Here is a 21,088-nt window from a genome sequence, read left to right on the forward strand (position 1 = left end):
AGTCAACGTAACTGCATTTGTACATCGTTTTCCTCGTAACTGCCATAGAAGATTACGAAATATGCCAGCAGTAGTCAGCCAACTAACAAACGAAGAACTTCAAATCGCTGAGAACTATCTGTTTCGTCTCGCACAAGCCGAAATCTATTCAGAAGATATATCCATCCTACGCAGATTACAACAATGTCCGAATGATCCACTAAGATCGTTACCAAAAAGTAGCAAGCTTTACCAACTAACACCAATACTCGACCAGCATGGTATCCTAAGAATGCAAGGAAGGACAAAACACTGTTACTATCTTTCTGAAAATGCCAAGAATCCTATCATCCTGCCACGTGAACATCACATAACCGCACTGATTATCGCTTATTACCATAATATGTATCATCACCAGAACCACGAAACAGTAATTAATGAATTACGCCAGAAATATAAAGTATCAAAACTTCGTGCTAGTTACCAAAAAATTCGACGACAATGTCAGCGTTGTAAAAACGAGAGCTCGGCTCCACACCCACCTATAATGGCTGACCTTCCGACGACTCGGCTTGCTGCATACACAAGGCCATTCACACATATCGGAATCGATTATTTTGGACCAATTGAGGTAGCTGTAGGTAGAAGAGTGGAGAAACGCTGGGGAATGCTGGCCACATGTTTGACAATACGGGCAATACATATCGAAGTGGTATACACTCTTAATACAGCCTCATGCATAATGGCACTTCGAAAATTATTCGCTCGGCGGGGCATTCCTAGAACTATACACAGTGACCGAGGTACTAACTTCATCGGTGCTAACCGCGAACTATTAGATGCCGAAACCGAAATCAATCAAAACGAAATTATGAAAGAACTTTCTAGTACTGAAACGAAATGGGTGTTCAACCCTCCCGCATCACCACATATGGGTGGTAGTTGGGAGCGCTTGATCCGCACTGTTAAGAAAAACCTTGGATCTATCTATCCATCTCGTAGGCCAACAGATGAGGTGTTGCAGAATTTATTAGTCGAAATCGAACTCATCGTCAACTCTAGACCTCTGACCCATGTACCAGTCGACGACGATTCCGATCCCGCACTGACTCCTAACCACTTCCTGCTTGGATCATCCAACGGATCGAAACCACTGAGCACAAGCGACAACAGCGGCCATGCTCTGAAGCAAGACTGGCGTACATCACAAATTCTAGCCAACCAATTTTGGAAACGTTGGGTGACGGATTACCTCCCAGAAATTACTCGGAGGACAAAATGGTTCAATCGTACGAAACCCATCACCATAGGGGATGTCGTGATCATTGTTGATCCCAAGTTACCACGGAATTGCTGGCCAAAGGGAAAAATGATTAGCACGTGTGTCGCAAACGACGGCCAAACTCGATCGGCAACGGTAAGAACAGCAAACGGTGTATACGAGCGACCCGTCACTAAATTAGCAGTATTGGATGTACGGCGCGACGCAGAGTAAGCCAACCTAATGCTTGGCGTACCTGGGGGTGAGTGTTACGAACAACACAGTTCGTACGCACCTACCATCCAATATCTTGTCTACACATACAATCATATGCGCGATGCATCGTTACCTTCACTGATCCCCACTGACGACGACTAATCAACGATCGAGAGGAGCCGTATCAGTGAGCTACAATAAAACGTGTTAGCGAATATAATAGTCTTATATATTGTATATTATTGAATTGATTCTACCTATCCTAAGCTTTTATACTATTTATAAAGAAGTAGATACAGTGTGAAAATATTAATATTAGGTAAGAGCAAAAATTACGCACTTAAAAATAGTTATATTTGTAAGTCTAACCTAAATTCTAAAACTACAATAGGTGAACACGATCGCCGGGTTTGGTATAAATAATTTTCACATTGAACCGAGAAAAACCGTTGTGAATTATATAGTTGGTGAGTTATCAAACTACTTGAAATTGAATTTAATCATGAATGAATTATATGACATTAGGCGCACTAGTTTGGATCAAAGTTGCTACCATTATATGAGCACAGACTATTAAGGCAGTAAACGTAAGTTACACATATGAATTGTAAACAATATATCATAAATAATCAAATTGTCATGAACAGGAATTTTATAATCTTCGTATAATAAATGGATTAATAATTTCGGAAAATCTTTATGGTGTGGCCAACAGACCCGTTAAATCCTAGTCTGTTTAACTTTGAGATTGTTATTTAATGATTAATCTTGTCGAACGCAGCGGAGAAGTCGGTGTAGATAGAATTTACCTGTAGTCATGATTGTAACAAACGTATGATAAAGGAAGTATAGGATACTAAATTTGTAGACGTCGAACGATTCGGCATGAAACCATGTTGAGTCTCAGGTATATAGATAGAGCAATTATGTGTTATAAAATCCAGAGCTATAATTTCAAACAGCTTAGATACGGCGCACAAAGCTGCTATTCTGCGGTAGTTGGACACTGTGCACTTGTTTCCTTTTTTATAAACAGGAAACACATAGGGTTTCTTCCATATTTCAGGAAAAGTTCTTGAACGTAAGGAGCAGTTGAATATAATGGATAGTGGAACTAATAGGCTGCCAGAGCAGTTTTTTATTACCAGAGATGGGATTCCATCGTGTCCAGCACTAGATTACCGTTTTAACTTGGCACATGATGAGCTCACAGTAGCAGTTGAGATATTAGGATGACATCCAATTGGAGAACGAAGAGGGACATTATTCGCCGCGAGAAATATTCCTTGATCAGTTAGATGTTCTTCAGAGAAAACACTATTAAAATGTTTTCGAAACAAATCGCAAATTACAAGCGTGGTAGATGCTTCAATGCCGTCGAGTCTTATTGAGGTCGGTAATCCAGACTCTTTCCTCTGTTCGTTCACGTAGTTCCAAAAGTGTTTAGGGTTGAGTTTAAGATTTTTTTGGATGCGAAGTGGAAACGCGCAATAAAGCGATTTGTTCAGGCGTTTGTAGCGATTATTGAGATGAACATATTGTGATCTAAGAAGTAATGAAGGTCGTTTAGCGAATTTTTTCAGCGCTGATCGTTTGGCAGTTTTATAACGTTTTAAAGTCGACCAAGGAGGGTGAACAGATTTACGATATATATTGTTAGGTATAAATTGTACAATAGCATATGACACAATATTTGTCTACAATAGAGCAGCAGAATTACTGTCATTATCAGAAAGTAAATAGTTCCAATTCAGGCTCAGAAAAAAATTATTCTTAGCGACGAAATCACCCTTCTTGAACTCGTAATAGATTTCCTCGGCAACTGCTTCACATACAACTGGATCATTCTCACAAATATTGATTATAAGGGGAGGGTGGTGGCGACAAGTTTTTACTAGCGAGACGGGCGCATTAATTAATGAACACTTGTTGGATAATTCTTGGTTGGTAAAGATGAGATCGAGCATTCGATTGTTGCTGTTGTAATGATTTTTTAGTTGAACTAGGCCGGCTGTGTTGTAATCATCCAGAAGTTTCCAGGTTGTATGAGAAATAGAAGAACGCAGAGCATCGGGAAACAAATAACCAGATGGACAGTAAGGCCGACGACACGACCTGCCACTCGCTTTTAAAATTGTATCGTAAATCGAGCTACCCCTCAGTAACTGCTAATGTCAAAATGGTATCGCATGAAAAATTTTTAAAATTGGCAACGCGGTCAGAGAAATTGTTGTTTTCAAAATAACAGTTAATGTAACCCTAGTTACCATTGTTTATCTTTTCAAAGTAATCGTTATCGGTTTGATTATTGTACCAGCCCAATCTAGAGCAACTCTAATGCTCGACTGCGGATCTAGTTCGGAATTAAGAGTTTTTTGGCTTGCTAATTTAGTATTTAATTATATATTCTGTTCACTAATAATATGTATTCTTATAGCCTCTCTTCAAAGTTCGTATGTACGGCGTGATACCGGAATGATCTTCAACCCATTGCATTGTAGCACTCAGATGAACAGTATGACCCCGAATGTTGGTGTTGTGCTGCAATTTTGATAATATAGCTACTTGTTAGAATCATTACTTGTTTGTACATTTCGGTGTCGAAAATTCCGTCGTAGTGCTAAAAAAGCCCGGTATTTTAGTCTTGATCGTGATTGCCATTATTTAATACTTTTAAATGTACCAATAAGCCTTCACAAATTTTATATGACATCTTTACTTATATTTAATTTATATAAAAGTCCTACAATAAATAAATGTTTAGTTACTGGTGAAATATGCTGAGATTACAATTTCAATCAACTGTGATCTGCACTTCGCTGATATGAATTGCATTTAATAATATATGTAGATAGCCACACGCCGCTGTGTGAAGAAATCAAAAGAAGTGAACGGAACCGTAGGTCAAGTGGCCTACCCTAAAATGCGAAAACGGAGTTTCCCTTTTTAACTATGCTTTTTCTTCTGTTGTAGGCATATTAAGAAACCGTGTAGAGCTAAAAAGGCATCCTAATGAAAATAGAACATTTTTGTTTCATTCTCTTTTTATGATAAAGAACACTATCCATCAGGAAGCGAGTCAGCGGACCATATTTATCTATTAATCGAAGATCCAATTGCATTTCATTTGAGAGAATTGGAGAACACCTGTCGGTTTTGATATGAGAGTTCGCAATCAATCTTAGATTAGATTTTGTATTAGCGGTAATCGAAAACATGATAAAATGTTGAAATGTGAATAATTTAAGAAAATGATCGGCTTTACTGCATCTTTCAGGGTTGTTGGTCTATTTAAAAGATATTTCAGGTATAGTCGCGCATATTAATGGACTATCCAACATTACAAATATATTTCTGATTTATTTTCCAACACTACAAATATATTTCTGATTTATTTTAGTTATGGTATAAAATTTGAGCCTCTTTGTACAATTTTATACCATTTCTGGCATTTTGACTTTCTGGCCGATGTAAATTAGATTCTAGATGTTGTCCATCGTTAATTATCAGGCTGATTATGAGTTTCAGAATTATCAACGATATAGTTGAAACCGTGCTGATATTTTGCTGGTTTTGTTCAATATGGAATCTTCTTCATAAACTAGTAGTTCTAAAGGTTATTAAAAGCTGATCTTCTGAATGCCCTAGTCATTGTTATGACCTGGAAAATATCCTCATTAGCACAACAAATTTTGAGATCTAGCAGTTTTTATTCGTATCTTCATTTCATTTAAATAAATCCGCTAGAAAATAGCCTGTTTAACAAATACACTACAGTTTGCTGAAGTTTTTCGCACTAATCGCTTTTTATAATCGAAATGAGCTGCATATTAAAATTTGTTATTTGTCGTTAGGAAGGTATCTTGGTAACTAGCTCGTAGCTACACATACAGTGTTGCTCGAAAATTTTTCTTTTGTCATTAACAAGGGGCTGTTCAATAAATGGAAACTGATGGTAAATCGCTCACAGACACTTTTTATTCCAATTTTTCTTCGGAGTGTCTGGTCGTGTCGTCGGTAAGGCCATTGAATCCATGATATGTTGAATGTGATGCCGCGCGATGGCGTTGCCGAACTGAAGATTGATTTCGCTCCAAACTTATAGGGTCTGGTAATAAGCAATTAATGCCAAATTGTTTATTAATTACATCGTATTTATTGAAATTTTAGTAAAATGCTGTCATTAAATTCTGCACTGATTCACTAAAATGTTCAGCAAAGAAGATAATTGTTTACTGATTTTCCAGTGAAATTTTGACAGTTGTAAGTTGCTGAAACGGCAGCTAGCAGTTCTTGCTGGGATTCCAGCTCAGCAAAATTTCGCTGAAACTCGGCAATAATAATTTAGTGTGTAGAGACTTTGAGCAGTTATGATTTTTTCGGGCATTGCTATTTTTGAATTAAAGTTAGCATCAATAAAACACTCAATTTTCATCATACTGTGTAATTATGCCTTGCAATAATAAAACAAAAGTTGTTTCTACATTCGTTTCTGAATTGTTACTGACAAGATCGGTAATAAATAACAGTTAACGAATTTAGGATTGCAGAGATTCTCAGTAATTATGCATTCGGACGACACGATTACCGAGCAATCGGCTGTGCAAATTTCGGCAATTTTTTTGCCGAGACTCAGCAATAAAATTTATGAGTGTATGAGGCCAACGGAGCTGCACTTCCTACGAATCGAAACGGTTTTGGAGCTTTTTTATCTTTTTCTGTATTAAGTACCAAATGGGCATTCCTATCCGACACGTAACTCCGGAATCCACAGTCGGATTTTAATATAATCCGACTGTGGTTATTCTACTATACCTTATGATAAAAAGGCGGGTGGGTAATGTCAGAGACATAACTGGATGTCGTGAATACGAAAACAACTGACACTTCCGAATATCAATTAGTTGATCAATTATATGAATTATGCAAGCATTCCCTTTTTCCACATTTTTCGCAAAACAAAGAAGGATTCACTTGATCTAGATTGCTGTGAATTTCACACAGCGAAAAGTGAAAAAATCAAATCAAACAGTTCTAGATTTGCACTAAACTTGCAATTTTTCACCAATGCAAATGACTGGCAGCTGTGACGTAATCGCTCTTGTCGGAGGCAAAACTAGCTTTGCAAACGACACAAAATACATCTGTTCGCAGTGGCGATAGAATCCAAACTGATCCAATTTTTGTTGAGAGGCTTGTTTTTGCCTGATTTTGTTTGTAGCTTTTTTACTAATGGGCGGTCCTAAAGGCTATAAAAATAGCCGCATACAGAATTTTAATTTTGATATTTCATTTCTGATTTGCATTTCATTGAAAGAAACTATCCGGATGCTGTACGGGATTCATTCCTGCCTTTCAGAAGGACCAAATTGTGTAACTCACTACGATATTAAACACTGTTCGGAACATTTTCTCAAACGATTTGTTGTACAGTAGCAGATATTTTGTTCTCTTCCTCAGAACGCGTTCTGATTAGCTGGTGTTGACATGGGTCAAATGAGACAGGTTTTTCAACAGTGTACTATTGAAATACTTCAATGCTTTTTCTTTACACGCGTAAGTTGAAAAATTTCGATTCTATTGGTAGTTAGATTATATAAATCCTTTCACAGATCACTGAGCTATAAGCTTTAAAAATACGAGAAAGGCAATCGTGCCTTATGAATTATCCTCTTTGATACTCGTTTATACCAAACATTTCAGAAAAGTTTAATTTTGAATTATTTGAGATTATGTCATACAACTGAATATATTATCATAAAATTGTGATCATATTTCCGATGGCGGGTAGCAAAAATTATGTTGATTCGTTGGATACAACAAGAGATATTCACGATCAAAAACTTCTCACTCCGTCAGAGGGTAAATTTTGAAAAGGCACCCCATAGTAAAGTAAGTCGTATTCACGACAAAAAAGAACCGGAATTTTCATTTTAAAATTCCCGCGCTTGTCCAATCGGTAAACTTTTTATCTCTTAACGTTGGCAACACTTTTATACACATTCTGTCAAATTTTGACGCATATCGTACGATTAGTTTTTGTTTGGCGTCTATACAAAGAAGTTGAAAAATTTTCGTGTGGCGATTTTTATAATGGATGAAAATTTAGAACAACGGCTCGCCTTCGAAGCGCCATTCGGTCGATTGTTGTGCGGTTTCGACGTCATATTCATAGATCGGCCACTATCTGCGTCAGAATTCATCTCTTTGGCCATATCAACACGACGCTGTTTTTGAATGAAATTCAGCCTTTTTGGCACCAGCCTAGAAGCGACGCGTTTCAAACACAAAACATCAGTTGAAATGTGTTCGGCTGATCCATAAGAGATGCCCAACAACACAGCAATCTCTCTAATCGGTACAGAACGATTTTGCAACACGATTTGCTTCGCCGATTCAATGTTTTCTTCAGTAACAGATGTTGTTGGGCGGCCAAGGATCTCATCATGATCCATGCTTGTACGACCACCTTTGAAGCGTTTATACCACTCGTATGCCTGTGTTTTTCCTAGACACGATTCACCAAAGGCCTTTTCTAACTTTTTCAACGTTTCGGAACACTTAAATCCATTTGCAACACAAAATTTGATGCACGCACGATGTTCTAAATTTTCATCCATTATAAAAATCGCCACACGAAAATTTTTCAATTTCTTTGTATAGACGCCAAACAAAAACTAATCGTACGATATGCGTCAAAATTTGACAGAATGGGTATAAAAGTGTTGCCAACGTTGAGAGAATTAAAGTTTACCGAACGGACAAGCGCGGGAATTTTAAAATGAAAATTCCGGTTCTTTTCTGATCATAAGGTACTTGCTACCATTTGAATCTCAGCTAAAGTCTTTTCGCATTAAACCATCCGGGACAATCCGGGACGTTTTTTTTCCTCATCGGCGATGACTGAGCTGCAGGCGTGTGCATGTATTGGAATCCCGGATCAGGCATAAAATCCATATGGTTGCCGCCGAGTTTTTCGCACCGTCGGGACCGGAATATCAATTATATTAATAATACAATTTTCGTGGGTTGAGCAACAAATATGACCTACACATTGAAACAGTTTTGAACCTAAATAATAAGAAATTTTCCCTCTTTGGATTCGTTGCTTTAGGTGACGGTATAAAATTTTCTAACGCTTAGCCCAGCAGTTCAGGAACCGTATCAGCTATGTATCGACATTTTAGATGACGGTTTGAAAATTTTGACATTCATCTCCCTGTAATTGCGGAACCGGAAGCCGGATCCGTTTTACAGTTGCTTTGGAGATAATATGAACTCTAATTTAAATCAAGGTTTGTGAAATCGGTTCAAACATCGCTGAGAAATCGAAGTAAGTTATACTTTTGCAGTTTTTATTCACTACTTTCGGTGCTATAGGAACAGCAAACGGGAGACCGAGAGAGCCGAATAAAGTTTACATACCTACAATCTAACAAGTTCTGTAAATTAAAAGGATTTATCATGTTACTTTTTAGTGATTTGCACCTGTTTTCGACCAACGTTTGTAAAATAAATACTCATGAAATTGATTTTATTTCACTTATCGTGCTTTATGTTAGTTTCGGAACCGAAAGTCGGATCCGGATTAAACGTTCTAGAATTTTTAAAGAACTATAGAACCTTTAATTTGAATCTAAATTTGTGAAAATCGGTTAGGCCGCTTCCAAAAAAAATCAGTGCACATTTTTCTCTTCATTTTCACATATTTCCCTGTAACTCCGGAACCGGAAGTCGGATACAATGATTTCATTTGATTCTAAATTTGTGAAAATCGTTTCAGTCCTCTTCGAGAAAAGTGAGTGCATATTTTTGTTTCATATATACACACACAGACATTTGCTCAGTTCCTAGAGCTGAATCGATTGGTATATGACATTCAGTCCTCCGGGCCTCGGTTAAAAAGTCGGTTTTCACAGAGAAACTGCCTCCCGCATTAAAGTGCGATGTAATTTGCGCATGTTGAAATTTTGAGATCGACATAACACATAACACGAATTTTGTCCTATACAAATCTCGCAGTTATGTCTCTGGCATCACTTGCTTCTAATTTATTTTTGGGTTCACGCAAAATGATTCAACCATTGCAAGATTTGTATACTTTCTCTAGACATATATTCGACCGTATACAGTGGAAAATAATATCTTCGCAACAACAGCTAAATCGTTATAACCCTAAAATGTGTCGAGTGGTACATGCTTCAACTGACTTAATTCAATCCACACGGGTGGCGACATATTTTCTCTTCCACGCCTTTTATGCACAGCGAATCAGACGGAGATGGTTAACTACGATCACGTTTAGCAAATTGAGTAGAATGGCGGTAGCATCACAGCACACAAATAAATAATTCAAGGCAGAACGAAAAGCTATTTTACTTCAAGTCGTACCTCAAAATATTGCGATGGTGTCCGTAGCCGTACTTACTAACAATGTTTGCAACGGACATGACGGACGGAGCATCAACAAAACTGGAATATTTATCAAACACGTGTGGCCGCTGATCGCATCAGTGAATTTGCGTATATTCAAATGCTATACGCTTCAAGCTAGATATGCAAGTTTTCAAAATGTTACACTATGAATTAAATCATTTGCATAAACAATTGACTTTTAGTTAGAAACAATATTTTTCAAAATCCTCCGATGAACAGACGAGCGGCGACAAAAGATACCATCAGTCACCGTTTTATTATAATGAATACAGCACCAGGTAACCAGAAGCCGACACATTGTTGTCATTCGCGACGACAGAAAGTTGTGAAAAAGTGACTCACCCTTTCCACCAAGGTTTGTTGACATTCAGGTCGAAGAAGCCAAAACCGGGGAAGGCACCAGCGAAGAAACTCGTTTCCGGGGTGTTGAAAAAGGTATTAAAATGATGCTGGAATATATTGCTTTGATCTACGGGCTGCGCAACGGGTTTCAAGGGCCGAACCGATGGACGTCGTTTATCATCGTTTGTACTGCCGTAGCCTGGTAGTACCTCAACGTCCGGCTCTGGAAGAGATCAAAAGACAAAACAAAAAACATTCGTGATAAGTGTAACTGCAATATCGTATTGTAAGTTAACTGTAAATCTAGATCAGTTTTCGACAGACGCGATTTTTTACAAAAATAGTAGAGTTCAATGAATTTTGTTTGTTTATTGTTTAATAAAATCCCCCTCTATGAAAAGACCAGGCCAAAATATAACTTCGAACTTTTTTTCATACCTGTTCTACACTGCAAGAATCGAAGCAATATGTTTCAAGTTTCCGGAAACCTCCAGTCAATCAGTGGGTTCATATTGTTACTTTCACCGTCTATCACTCAAGCAATTAACACAATAACCTGTTATGGATAACCTTGAAAACAGGGTCAATTATCTCTTTCTGACCTAGGCCGTATTCTCTTTGAACTTTTGCCAGACAAAGATACATTGAAGCATTAGACCGTTTGCCTTCATCAAGACTACCATATCGTTCGTTATATTTATTCTTTTCGGCGCATCGAGCATATACCAATTGTAAAAACTTTTCACGGTTTATGCCACGCACTTTCGTTCCAAACAAAACAGCTTATGTATTCCATTCATTTGTTTGCCTCAAGCAACCGTAAACAGATTTTGAAATCGGATGCCAGTGAGCGAAAACTTTCACCGAAGAGCCGGTAGTTTACAAGATAAGTAAATATAATCGTCATATGAAAAGGTTTCTAGTAATTCTACTAATTCAAATGGTGATCTAACGTTAACCTTGAAACACATAAAAGAAAATTTATAAATTAGTATACTGCACGATAAAAACTGATAATTGCAACTGAAATATGAAGCTTACTCAACGTCAATTTTAATCGCATAACAAACATTCATAAAGGCTAATTAGTACGTAGACTACTTTTCGAAAAAAATAGCATAATTTCTCATTGTAAATTGAACTTGTGCCTCTTTTTTATCACAATATGATCAATACATTTAAGTTATCTTAAAGGGCGTCGAGACCAAAATTTCATGAGCTGCATTATAAAGAACTGCACATTTTAAAAGATGTTATGTAAGCTACATAGTAGCGTACATAGAAAATTTGGCGCCCGGGGCAAAACAAGAATTGCCGTCCCCATGATTGGTTTAGTGAGCAGAAAAAAAACTGAACTCCATCTCCGGAGTGATCGCATGGACAAGCAAATAGGCAAAAGGATTGATTTGCCGCCCTCTTAAGAATTAGATCATTCTACGCAAAACGCACTGAAACGTCTATCGGAAAGAGTGACCAATCAAGCGAACCCCCAAACTCTCCGTCAGATATGTAGCAATCAAGACTATCGAATTGCAAGATGATGGAGTCTCAAAATTATAAAGATAGGCAAAACAAGTCGAACAAAGAACGATCACGGAAGCTGTATATTAAAATGCTGATGAAGTTTGATGGCTTGGTACAAATAAAGTAACCCTTGACTGCAAAAGTTTATCAACGGTTTCGCATTAATGAAAAATATTTGCTCGATTTCCTCAATAAGGGTTACTTTATCCTAAATCCTAACACTAACAGTCTTTTCAAAGACGAATAATAGGCTCTTTTTCACGGTATTTATCCACATCATTATTTTCTGAGCTTTTCAGTATTTTTAAAGTCTAAGACTGAATCCGCCTATTTTGAAGATGTACAAAGTATTGTTTTCCTGTTCGGAAATCCTGCCATTTTCAGGATAACCACTAAATCAGTCCTTTTAACCCGAATCGGTTATTAGTATATATCCTCCTTGCACTTTGAAATTGATCATAAGGGCAAGGGTTTCCAACGAGCCGCAAAGGTGTCAAGTAATCCAGGATTACTCTAATTTTTTGCAAGTAATTCAGCAATCGGTGGATTATATTAGGAATCCAAAAGTAATCATTAGTAATTCAAAGTAATCCAGGTAATCGCTTATTTTTTTCAAATAATCCAAGTAATCAGGAAAAATATTAAAATAATCCAATAATAGTAATCCGTTTTGCCTTCTCTATAAAAAGTAAAAGAATTGCAGGAATATCTGAGCTCCGAATACCCCTAGTGTTATATACCATTCGACTCAACTCGACGAAACATGTCTGTGTACGTATGTGTGTATGTATGTGCTGTTCAAATTTGAAAAGTAAATTGCTGTCACTCCCGATTCCGGAAATATAATCGCAGAATAATGATACTTTGAATCACAAAAGAATACACTAGGTGGATGAAGAAGTGTTTTTTTTTGGTTTTGATTCAACATGTCTTCAATGAAAGTTTGTGAAAAGTTTTTAATATTAATCTTACCGGATGTTTTAACTGGTGGCCTAATATGACCCGCATATATTTCGATGAACACTGGTTTTTGTACGGCACAGCGTACCAACTGATTATCTTCTAATTTAAGCCAGCTACATACTACAACTAATCTCTTTTGGCTATCAGAATTACAGCTGTCTATGAAACAAACGGACGATACCTTTTTTGTGATGTTAGGTATTGAAAACACAAAACCTGTCCAACTATTAAATTTTTATACTTCCAAAATGCACACCACTTACCAATAGTTATTGAATTAAAGATACCTGTTTCGAAATTGGTTCTTCAATTTGGTGCATACTGCTTCCAATATATCTTCGAAGCGTATCAGCACTTACCCTCACGGGCTGCATACGGAATACTGACAATAAACGAGATATTTTAACGATAATAATTTCGTCATGAAGCCTCTTGATTTTAACGAAGTTTGTTTTACAGTAACTGTTTCTTTACCGTATTCTCGAGCGCAGTCTTTCAGATCAACATCAAAATCAGCATAAGGGAGAAGATATTTGATGTCAACAACCATTTCGTCGGTTATACTTTTTTTTTAAATCTGCCTGCATCTACGAAGCGTCGTTGTCAGGTTCTAATGTAGTATGTATTCCATCGACTAGTTTCGTGGGTTAGATTTTACATTTTGAATCTGATTTGCAATGTACTCCAACATCATTCATATCTTTAATGGCTTCTAATTTGGCTGATTCGATGATGTATTACTAAGCATTGATTCAGGAACATACATATTGGCATGTGTATTTTGCGAATCTTTCAGTATAGCCAGATTCAGATAGAAAATCCACTTATTTCACATGGTAAAGAGATTACACCACCGAAAAATTTACTATCGTTGAGTACGTCGAACTCATTGATCTGAGTTTTTGAAAAAAGCTCTCGTTGCATTGATTGTTTTGAAACGGGGGAAGAATATCTCGGGACAGTTATTCTGACGACAATACATTATAATTTTTATCATTCCACGCCCATTTGATTCGATGCAGAAATAAGAATTGTTTGTGACGAAAAAATCGGTAACGGTCAAACTCATATCTACCAGCCAATCATACCAAAACCTGAGGCAATATATGGCATACCACATACGAAATATTCTTTCATCGGCTGTTAGATGAAAATCGTTGAACGAAGATAAAGTGTATCATCATAGAACAGTGCCCTCACTTTGATAAATATGTTTTTTCAACGCCTCGAACACTTTTGGATGGATTTGCTTGTGAACTATTTTGAAATTCATACGATCTATATCCGTAATTGTGCAGATTAGAGTCAAGCTTGGAAGATTTTTTCTGTTTTTTTTTGCAGTTTCTCTCCAAATGCCGGCATGATGTTTCAAATACCCCTAACCCTGTAAATCCAGAACCGGAAGTCAGATCCGGACAAAATTCAATAACAGATTAAGAGACTATAAGACTTTTCATTTCAGTAAAAGTTTGTGAAAATTCAGTTGTTTCTTAGAATATGAAGTGTGTTTTTTTACTAGGCATTTGAAAGCTTACAATGAGATCAGCGCATTGCGAAGTTTTGAGAATTATTAATGTTTGAATAATGTGCATTGTAAATGTTCTAGAAAAATTTTTTTTGTGAAAAATTACGGGAGATCTGCATCGCGAAGCGTGGAATTCCGATACATGCTATTTCAAATGAAGTTTAATCCATTGAAATCCTTTCATTTTTCATTCAAAATTAAACATCGGTAGCAAAAATTCGTATCTGCACCGTGCATTTTGTTCTTCAACACGGTTGGAAACACGTGCACATGTGGGCTCTGATACCAATGAACTCGCTTGTAGTTTCAAATCCGAACTTAAGTTTTCGTTTTCTTTACCGCGTGCACGGCCTTCTATGTACATGTTTTTTTAATAATATAATATAATTTTGAGGCACACTGCTTAAGCTCTAAAATGCCAAGGGTATTTTCTAATCTTAATTAACCACTAATTTAAAACTAGAATAATATCATTAGGTAATGGTGTATCGGGGTCGCGGATTCTCGAAAATCCAGCTGTGGCCGGTTAATTGAATATAGCAAGTCAGTCAGATGGCGTTGGAGAATATCTATGTTGTCCGCATCATTCGGTCCGTGTGGGTCCGCAGGAAACCGAGGGCCCGGCGGGTGGCCCGCAAGCAGGTCATCGACTGGAGCGGTCGGTATGTATATGGTTCAAGGTATAAATGGTTCAACGTGGGTCCTGCACGGAACCGATGTTCTGAAACAAGTTTTTTGTTGTTTCCACAGGGTTGTGGGAATTTTTTACACAACAAACAAAAATGGAAACAATCGGAAAATGTGAGCTCTTTAGGAAAATTGTATATTAGCGGGACGAATAAAGCGTGATGGGTTAGTCGATGCCTTTCACGCAGCCCTCCTGGGTTCGATTCCCAACCCCGCTTTTCTGGCCCGGAGAGGTGAATGACCTTAAGGTTAAAACCTCTACAATTGAAACAAAAAAAAATATATTGACGTAATCCTCTATTGAAACATTGTATATTGAAAGTAATGCAGTAATTCCAGAAGAAATATTACCATAAACAAGAAGTATTCCCGAGTAATCAGATTTTAAAAGTAATCGAGTAATCCAGAAATAATCAGGGTAATAATGTAAGTAATCGAAGTAATCCACTTCAAGACTAAAAATTAATCCAAGTTGTTGGAAACCCTTGCATAAGGGTATTTCCATGTCGAAGGAAGGAGTAACAAGTGTCCGTAGTAAGAGGAACTTAGGTGAAGTTGATCAACTTTGACGTGAATTGAAATTTCTTGACAAGTAAACATAATACTCTTATCTCAGAGGAGACCCAAAGGATCTTTTTATGGGAATGTACATCTACATTCTACATCTACAAATGTACCTAGCAAGGGAGGGAAGTCGAAGGTCCAATTTCTCCCTTCTACATCAACAATTATATTTGTTTGATTTAAAGCAAAATTATGATTAACAACTAAGTTTTACATTTGTAGTAGACGGATTACTCATGCAGACTTTTTCTAATGTAACTTTCCAGTAACATTCAGAAATTTAAATGAAGCCATGATTTATCCAACAATTTCTTCTGTATTTAAATACCATAGAGCTAATTGGGCAGGGTCTAACATCAATGTGAATTGAGAAATTGTTTTGAAAAATTCTGCGACATCCATACAGCAACAGATGATTTGAATTATACTACACAATCGAAGATGAGAATCTGTCAGTCCCAAAAGCTGAATCTAAACTCGATTCTCTTATCATCGACGTCAATCTTCCACATCTTATCGTTTGAAGAATGTCGACGGTAATATCAACGTTTTCGTAATCCTGCTATAAAATCCAGGATTAAGGATTAGGGATTTACAAAAGAAAATTGAACATAGAATTACTACTTTGCACATAGAATATATTACTGAAGCTAAACAAAACAAACCATGTTTTAAACCATCCTGTAAATTTTCCAGCTCTCGAAGATGGAAATCAAATACTTCTTACAAACGGCGAAAACGTGCAGAAACTTCAGCAATGATTTTAGTTTGAACATTGTGAGTCCTACTGAACAAGATGATTCACGGTACTATGATAATATTACAACACATGTATTGTCGCATTACTGGAACGAATTATGTTGAAAGTAAGTCAATCATTAGTAAATATAAAAACGTAGCTCCTGATATTGATGGAATTGAAAAGGAATTGAATGCTGTGAATATGTAAAATCTATTGGATAAAAATTAATCAAATCAAATATGTGATTAAGGTCATTCGTACGATGAGCCATGGCGAATGTTAAAAAGTGAAATACTCATTACTCGGCTCTTTATCCCAATCTACGAAATTATGCACAATAGCAAGAGCAAATAAATCTTCTGATTCATTCACTAGAGTTTCTCTTCTAAACATTCAAACAAGCATTCGAACTGTTTGGCACAAAGCTTTTATAGTAAAATTGTCGGTTCACAGTTTCTAATTTATTATTCTAATCAAACTATTCAAAGCTATTTTCAATGGAAAATTTCACCATGTACAACCAATGCAAAATTAACTATCTTTTGTCGTGAATACGACTTACTTTACTATGGGATGCCTTTTCAAACTGGTATCCATCGGAATTTGAACTCTACTCCACACTCTCCATCACGAACGCCTTCATAAAAGGTTCTTTTCAGAACCACCGTTATTTTATCCTAAAGAACTTATACTGGTTATTTCGTAATATTTGTGTGTCAGAATGTTTAATCTAACTAATCTGTACTGTAGTTTAGGTGTATCGTTTTAAATTCTAGTAGTGTAAAAGGGCAAAACTTGCACAATTCACACAATCGATCAACTAATTTATATTCGGAAGTATAAAGAAAGAGTGTCTGTTTTATTCGTATTCATGACATCCAGTTATGTCTCTGACATTACACACCTGTACTTTTTGCTAAAAACCAGAGCATATTTTCCTAATCCGAGCAATAATCACGTCATCAAATCAAATGAATTGGAATTGACAAGGTGTGACTAAGCCAAATATACCTATGATAAAAATCTCACTTTCAACCATCCTATGAAAGGAATCTAGAAGAAGTGTAAGTTGGCTATGTCTTAAGAACAAATTATTAGTCATGTGGGGGTTTTGATACCTCAACTTCTCATCTGCTTATCGTGTCATGTTGAACTACAAGGTAGCATTAGTAGTCTAATACGCTGACGAGTCTAAGACGAAACGTAAAAGTAAATCAACAATTTAGAATTACAGAGTACCAATTCGGTCAAGTTATTATTACACCAGAAATAAAACGCTTCACATGACTAAGAATGAAATTCAAAAACAAATTCACAAATAAAGAAACATAAGATGTTATGTCACATAGTCAATCTCAAGTACAATAATCTAATTCGGACGAAAATCGAAACAATCGTCTAATAAATAGATTCGCTGTTTCTATAATTAGTGAGTTAATCTTTATAGCCTTACCTACAATAAAAACACAGCATTGCGGAAGCTAATAACATCCTAATGATAATAATCAAATCATGTAAATAATAGGGTTGATAGGTTCCAACTTGTGACTGAACACCCAATTTAAATTTAAACAATGACAAATTAAATAATAATCCAATTAATAATATTTAGAAAAATGCTAATACATCCACCAAAAGTTGACCTTCTACAAAACCTCATTAGAGCGACCATGAGACCTAGACTATATTGGTAGAGAATCAACGCGCCCTTACTGTTTCAGAACGAAAGGCTCCAGCGAGCCAACTAGGAAGAATGCTGATAGAAGCCGTCATATTAAGATGGAGCTCGAATCACAAGATGTCATTTGAATGTCGGGTGACACCACAGTACATATTATTCCTGAAACCTATTCGGTTTGTACAAACAGGAGAAAAATTTGCTGAAGCATTGCTCAAATGTACGAAAGCATTTACTTGTTGCGTTTTCCAAGGATTCATTGCATTGTATTCTGATCAGAGCTCTGACAGAACATTTATTATTTTAAGGTAGCGCTTCGCCGTGGTCACGGGAGTTCGCTGCCTATCCCGGGGTTTCACGCACTTTACCCAAAGAAAACTGAAATTCCAAGAACATACGATTCTAGGTAATTAATTTTTCTATCGATTCGTATATAAATTGTGCCTGATAAACGTTTTCATCGAAAGATTTCGTGCGAGTTATAAAAATATATGAGTTTTTCCTTATTCTTTCGCACGCACACAATGTCAACGCATGCATTGGGGTGTGCAAAATGCCACATGCGGTAGACGCTAACAACATTTCTTTTGTTTTCGTTGTCCGTTCTCGCTGCGTAAACGTTGAATATAAATGAGTAGAAAATGTAAGTAAGTGTTACTACTTTGTAAAATAATTTCTATTCATATTTCAGTAGAATCAGAAATAAGTAATGATTTTCATCGCTACTAGCTTTGACGCTTTGTTGAAAACGTAGCACATCCCTACATGTGCGAGTTGTTTATAGCGAGAAAAGGAAAAAAGAAAACAAAACTCGCACGAAATCTCGCGAAAGAAAAGCTTTCTCACTGATATTTTTCGCCAAATGCATAGTAAAATCATTTACCTACAATCGTATGTTTTTGATTTTTCGTGAATCGGGTTAGCATTGGGGAAATTTGTAATTTAGGGTGAAATTTCGGCGATAAAGCAAGAGGACACAGTGAGTTGTCTTGCTTCGACCGGACCACTGCGAAGCGCTACCTTAACATGTGCATTTTGGTATCTGCAAATCGTTCAGCATCCTTTCAGGGATGCAGAACGATTCATTTTTTGTTTCCTTTTCCACCAGGAAAATGATGAGATGTCATGGCAACTTACAAATCTTTAAATAACCAGAGAGAACGTGCCACTTGAGCTATTTTACCTTTTTTTATAAATATTAAAAATAGGTATAGAATTTGCTCAAAATTTAGAAAAATTGTCATACACCAATCGATTCAGCTCGACGACCTGAGCAAATGTCCGTGTGTGTATGTGTGTGGGTCTGTATGTGTGTTGTCAACTAAGAGGTCGAGATCTCTGAGATGACTGGACCGATTTTGATCAAACTAGTCGCAAATGAAAGGTTTCCCCGTCAATCAGAACGCTACAGAATGGTTTTTAGATCGGATGTTTACTTTTTGAGTTATACGAAGTTTTATGTCAATTTTTTTTAACAGTATCTGTCACATTTGGCCTTGAAAACAGAATATATTTCCAGACTTAGATTCCGCACGGTAATAGCTATCCAACAAGCCATAGATTGTTAAAATCCGTCCATTTTTAACGGAGATATCGACATTTTTGTGTAAGCGACTTTTCCCCCTACTCCAGCAGTTGGAGTTTTGAGCGCTGTATGACAAGACAATGCTTGGGAGCAACGCGAAACACGATTTTTTAAGTGCTGAAAAGACTATGTGCAGCATACTTTTTCATGACCGATTTTAGCATGGTTCGTTTTTGGTAACACAATCGTTCGAATATGACACATGTAAATCAGATGATGGCAGCATTTTCGAGTTGAAAGCAATTCCATAATTATATTGATTTAAACTACTTACAGCAATAAATGCCGGAAGAACATTACACCCATATACCATTCGAATTAGTTCGTCGAGATCAGCAAATGCGCGTGTGACAAATAATTTCACTCAATTTTCTTGGAAATGACTCAATCGATTTCTGCAAACTCAGATTCATATGAATAGTCGTATGCTCCCAAACAAGGTTCCTGAATTAAGTTTGGATCCGACTTCTGGCTCCTGAAACTACAGGATGATATGTGAAACGAAATTAAAATAGTGTTACTCATTTTTCTCTTATGCCGTTTTTCATTGAAAAACACTGGTGGCGTGGATTGCTCTGGTTTTGCACTTTCAAGCAGAAGTGCAATTTTTTGACGGTGTTTTATTGTCATTTCTGCTCGAAAATGCAAAATCAGAGCAATCCACGCCACCAGTGTTTTTCAATGAAAAACGGCATTAGATTGCTGAACCGAAGTAAGATTCAAATGAAATCTAGGAACCATAAAAGATTAAAATGAAAGGTCTTTAGATTCTATAAAATATCTCGCTTTTTAGTCAGATCCAACTTCCGGTTTAGGTGATTAGTATAAAAATGTCAATCTCACATAAATTTATTACGTTTATCGGGTTTGTAGATAAACTTATTTTCAGTTTTCGATTCGGCAGATACCCAACAATTTAATTCGCACTACGATTTCTCAAAGATGTATACACTGATTTTCAAACAGTTTGAATCAAATGTAAACTATAAAGCCCCTGAGGTGGATTTAACTAACTTCGGCTACACTTTCTACACAATACAAGTAGGTTTAGAATTTTCCCTACACAAAAATCTCAGAATTGCGGAAGCAAATAATGTCCTCATGGTAATAACCAAATCATATATATAATAGGGCTGAAAAGTCACCACTTGTGGCTGAACACCCAATTTAAATCTTAATAATTAAATTTTAACTCATATTCCAATAAATAGTTATTAAAAAAAAAAAAAAAAAACTTCGGCTACACCGATTTTAGAATTCCGGTTCCAGTGTCGAATCGTTTCTCAAAGCTCAATCGTTTTTTTCAAAAAGGCCAAATCAAATTTCAAAAACAAAAATTCAAAATAAAGGATTTATGGTCCCATACAAAATTAATGAATTTTATCAGATTCTGGAATTACAGGGTGAAGAATTTTTTAAATTCAAACCGATATAGAAGATCGATCAATCCGAAAAAGTCACAGTTCGCTTTCACATATCATCCAAGTCAGTCGATAAAACAAAACCGCTTACGTTCGGGACAGAAGAAACCAAGTACAGTATTGTGTAGTGAACAATAGAACAACCTCGAAATACAATTGTTGTTG

General features: G+C 36.5%; 1 protein-coding gene across 3 annotated transcripts in view; it reads right to left on the bottom strand.

Annotated features, from left to right (window-relative positions):
• LOC131433057 (transforming growth factor-beta-induced protein ig-h3) overlaps positions 1-21,088 on the bottom strand; it is a 58,372-nt gene that overhangs the window by 33,426 nt on the left and 3,858 nt on the right. For all 3 annotated transcript variants that reach the window (XM_058599809.1, XM_058599808.1, XM_058599807.1), the window contains exon 3: positions 10,235-10,457. In XM_058599809.1, coding sequence (XP_058455792.1) covers positions 10,235-10,457 — 223 coding nt within the window. The remainder of the gene's footprint in view (positions 1-10,234; positions 10,458-21,088) is intronic.

Source organism: Malaya genurostris, chromosome 2 (assembly GCF_030247185.1).
Source record: "Malaya genurostris strain Urasoe2022 chromosome 2, Malgen_1.1, whole genome shotgun sequence".
NCBI lineage: Eukaryota > Metazoa > Arthropoda > Insecta > Diptera > Culicidae > Malaya > Malaya genurostris.